General features: G+C 46.2%; 1 protein-coding gene across 1 annotated transcript; it reads left to right on the forward strand.

The window, feature by feature from the left end:
* Positions 1–1,581: 1,581 nt before the first annotated feature.
* LOC309796200 (OTU domain-containing protein 6A-like) lies at positions 1,582–3,835 on the forward strand (the record flags this gene model as incomplete). Its single annotated transcript, XM_082609258.1, has 1 exon — positions 1,582–3,835. Exon 1 carries the CDS (start codon positions 2,978–2,980, stop codon positions 3,833–3,835), a length of 858 nt encoding a protein of 285 aa, XP_082465384.1. The 5' UTR covers positions 1,582–2,977.
* Positions 3,836–4,830: the final 995 nt, after the last annotated feature.

The raw sequence follows: 4,830 nt of genomic DNA on the forward strand, positions 1-4,830 counted from the left end.
AGATGAGGGGATCATTAATTCCATTAAAAGCAGTATAATTTTTTCCTGAAATCGGACCCACAATGGATTTTGAGTTTTGCATCATTTGCAAAGCAGTTTCTGTTTCTTTCTTCTGCTTCTACTGATGCAGAGACCTGAGGCCCACTACAATGCCTTGTCTAAAAGCAGAACCACTAAACCTTGGTGACACAAAGAAATTGCCGCAGAAACTTTGAAATTTAAGAACTTTCTGTTTTGCTTTGTTGTTTGTTGTTTTGACTTTTTACTTTGAGCCAGGTCAAATTTTTAGCCTTGATGTATTTCCCTCACTGATCTTTGAAGAGAGAAGGGAGGTCCCCAGAGGCCAAGGTGGGGAGGGCGATAGGCAGACAGGATGGCAGGGAGCACCGCTTAGAGTTCTGTTAACAAACAAAATTCACCTGAGTGAATTTGAAGATCAATTGGCTTTATTCAGCAATTCACAAATGGGACAGCATCCCATCCACCAAGTAGTGAGGAGCTCCAAGGAACTGTACAAAACGGAAGGTTTTGAAAGGCAGAGAAGGGGTGGGACAAAGAAGTCATCAACAAAATAAGGGGTTATTTCAGACAGAGGTCACCTTCCTTTTGGGGAAGGCAGGGGTCTATGTGGCAGACTACCTCACTAGTGCTGGCCAGGAAATTCCAGACTGACTGGTTAAAGTCACTTTCATGGGATGGGCTAAAACTGCAATTTGGTTACGTATTAAGTCTTGGTTTACTGATGTGGGGCATAGCACACGTGACTTCATTTTGGGTCTGTTGTTTCTTTGTTTAACAGTTCTATTTGAGTAGAATAGGCATGGCAAGAATAAACACAAAATGTTAACAGAGGGCTTCCCCGGTGGCGCAGTGGTTGAGAGTCTGCCTGCCGATGCAGGGGACACGGGTTCGTGCCCCGGTCCGAGAAGATCCCACATGCCGCGGAGCGGCTGGGCCCGTGAGCCATGGCCGCTGAGCCTGCGCGTCCGGAGCCTGTGCTCCGCAACGGGAGAGGCCACAGCGGTGAGAGGCCCGTGTACCGCAAAAAAAAAAAAAAAAAAAAAAAAAAAAAATGTTCACAGGGGTTTTCTCCCAGGAGAATTATGGAATTTAATTTCTCCAGATTATTGACAGTGAGCATATATTACAGTTTTATTTTATATTGTATTTCAATAAAAACCAATCAGTGTAAAGATTCCTAGATACTGTGAGACTCATTAAAATCATTTTGTAGTATTTTTTTCTGCAAACAAAAAGACCCTTTTTAATTAAGAAAAACATCATTTGAAATTGCAAATGCTTTTCTTTTTTTAATGAAAAAACAATTAGCCATGACTTTTTTCCAGTGAATAAAAATTTCCCTAACAGGCTTGCTCTAAATGTTAAATTTTAAAAATTTCAGTATGGTAGTGCTACCTCCATACACAATAGCTAGCCTGATTAAAAGTTAAAGTCTTTCTTAAAACACAGAAAATCATTATAATGAATAATTCAAGTTAAAAAAATTTTAATTCAGTGTTTTCCTAAAAGTAGCTTCATATTTTAAGTACTCATTAGAAAAACGAAGCTGCAAAGTAATTTGTAAAATGAGACCACTACACATCTATCAGAATGACTAAAAATAAAAAATGATGACGACACCAAATGCTGGTGAGGATGCAGAGAAACCTGATTGCGCATACACTGCTGGTGAGAACGCACAATGGTACAACCACTCTGGAAAATAGCTTCTTCACAAACTAAACATACACTTATAATATGACCCAGAAATTGCACTCCTGGGCATTTTTTTCCCAGAGAAATGAAGCCTTGTGCTCACACAAAACACCTGTATATGGATGTTTATAGCAGGGGTTGTAACAACCCCAAACTGGAAACAGCCCAGATGTCCTTCAACAGGTGAATGGTTAAGTGAACTACAGTACATCCATATCATGGAATCCTAGTTAGCACTAAAAACGACTGAAGTTTTGATATATGTAAAAACTTGGACAAATGTCCACTTTCCTCATTTGTAACAGGGAGGAGGTTGTCTCAAGAGCCTTCCTGTTTGGGAATTCACGATACAGATGAGCAGAGTGGGGCAGGATGAGAGCATGTTTGAAAGAGCTTAGGGATTTTATTTTACTTTATTTTATTTTTTAGAACTTTTAGAGATTCAAAATAATCAGAAGGAAGTGGCTTGATGAAGGCCAACTGTCATGCTTCATGGGAGCCCATTTTGGAAGCTGGGAACCCAGGAGAAGGGGAGTTTAGGGTAGGTGCATTCTGTTGGCACAAGACGAAGTCTGCTCAGCTGTAGTGAACTTTAAGGTTGTTGCTTTCTCACACTGAGATGGGACAGGGTGGATTTGAGGCCTAAACTGAAAGGATTCTGTGTTCCCAGGAACATAAGGAAATATCTTGTTCTGATACACAAAATTAAGGGTTCATCAGTCAAGGCAACTAAAGAACTGGAGAGAGCCACATTGCCTCCTGAACACTGGGAGCAATGGGAAGTCCGGTGTCAAGGGCACATTCATCTGGTGTAACAGTATTTGTCATGTGATTCTCAAGCACGACCAGTGTCTGCACTGTGTTCAGGCTAGGAAGTGAAGTACGCAGTTCAGAGCCCACGAAAATCTCCACAAGCTCAGTTGCTGCACATGATGCACCAAGGCGGGATTTTACATCCGGGACAGGAACCCCGCTAAAACCGGAAGCACCCCTTGCTACGGGGTCTACTGGGGGCATACGTAGTGTCTCCCAACAGCCAATCCTAGTGCCAGGAGTGTTTAGGAGGCGTAGCCGTGGAGAGACAGTGGCCAATGGCAGAGAGGGCCGTTAATAGAGTGAGGGCAGCCGCGGGTGAGGGGAAGAGAGTACAGCCGCCACGGGAGGCTGAGGAGCTCTAGCCGGTTGGGTGGTTAGACTGTTGACGCGAACTGTAGCGGTACTTCAGCCACCAAACTTCGATTCTCGCCTGCCCTTAAACATCATGGGAGATGCACAGAGTGAGCATCAGCGGATGTTACGACGCCACAAGCGCGAGAAGGCAGAGCTGCAGGCCCACATTCAGGGCATGAAGAGCTCGGTCCCCAAGAGGGACGAGAAGAGAAGAAAGCAGTTGCTCCTCGATGTGGCCCGCCTCGAGGCCGAGATGGAGCAGAAGCAGCAGCAGGAGCTGCAGAAGTTCCAGGAGAGTTTCCCTGATAACAGCAACCTCGATTCAGTCACTGAAGATCTGGGCAAGCTGGATCTCGAGGACAAGCCTCCTCACCTCTCGAGGGCACAGAGAAGGCGCGAAAGAAAGGTGGCCCTCGAGAGAGAAAGGCAGGAGAGGATGGCCAAGGCTGAGATGGAGCACCTGGCCAGCTTCCGCCATGACGAGGAAATGAAGCTCGACGGCATCCTGTGGGCCAGGAATCTGGAGATGAAGGCTATCCCGGCCGACGGCCACTGCATGTACCGCGCCATCCAAGACCAGCTGGTGTTCTCCGTGACCGTGGAGAGCCTGCGGAGGCGCACCGCCGAGTACATGCGGAAGCATGTCGAGGACTTCCTGCCCTTCTGCAGCGACGCCTGCAGCCGCGACGACTTCTTGAGCTGCTGCGACGACATCGTGCTCAGCGCGTCGTGTGGAGGCCAGCTCGAGCTGAGGGCCCTGTCGCACGTCCTGCAGACCCCCATCGAGGTGATCCAGGCCAACTCGCCCGCCGTCGTCTACGGAGAGGAGTACACCAAGAAGCCGCTCACCCTGGTCTACAGGAGCTACTCCATGTGCGGGGAGCACTACAACTCGGTGAAGCCGCTCGACGCCGGCTCCGTCAGGTGCCTGGCCTGCCGTCTCTTGTAGGCCCGCTGCCGCCATCGCCGTGGCGGCTGCCGTTGGAGCCGAAGCTGCCGCCGCCGCGTCTCCTCAGCAGGCTCCGCTTTTTTCCTTCGGTTTTCTCAGGGTTTTGTTGATTCATTTTACTCAGAGTTCACCCCCTCTCTCCACCCCCGCCCCCCCTTCTTCCCCCCTCGCTCTTCTATCCTCCTCGATCGTCCCTGGGTTGCTTCTTTCACGGGGTTAGGGGAACCGGAGGCCGGTGACCAGGAAGACATCTGCACCGTCCTACCCTAGCGGAGTGACTATGCCAAGTTCCCACCTTTCTTGCTCCGCGGCATGTGGGGTTGGGTCTTCCCCGACCAGGGCTGGAACCCGTGTCCCCAGGATTCTTAACCACTGAGCCACCAGGGAAGCCCTAGTATTTTGTTTTGTTTTTTCATAAAACCTTGTATGGTTGCAAATTAATGACAGTTGTTTAGATGTTTTCTGAATTCTAAATAATGTTTGTTAACTTTAGAAGTTAAATGTAAGCGTTAAATGTAGAAAGTAGATTTACCGAAACTGATAGGCTAGATAAGGCTTGCTCTAAGATGTGAAAGATCTCAATTTAATTTCCTTTATTAAATATAAGAAAGGACATGACTTTATTCAAGTAGTTGATTCATTTCATTATATCTGCAACTGATGTGAAGTAAGAAGAGACAAACTGATAGGTAGTTTAACTGACTGTGAGGGGTGACATCAACTAGTAAGTTTCCTTTATTCTCAGACATAAAAGGGTATAACGCTGTTCAAGCACTTGGTCCACTTTGTTCTATCTACAACTGGTATGAGTGTGAAAGATCTGAACTTAGTCGTTTTCCTTAATTCTTAGAGATAAAAAGTATTTAAAGAGAGATTTTAAAAAGTATTAAAGTCGTTGATTCATTTTGTTATATCTGCAACTGCTATGAAGCACAAAAAATGAGCAATATACTTTTGTTGATATTTGAGACTTGTTGATATCTTGAATTTGCCAA

Source organism: Mesoplodon mirus, assembly GCF_964341445.2.
Source record: "Mesoplodon mirus genome assembly, chromosome: X".
NCBI classification, from domain to species: domain Eukaryota; kingdom Metazoa; phylum Chordata; class Mammalia; order Artiodactyla; family Ziphiidae; genus Mesoplodon; species Mesoplodon mirus.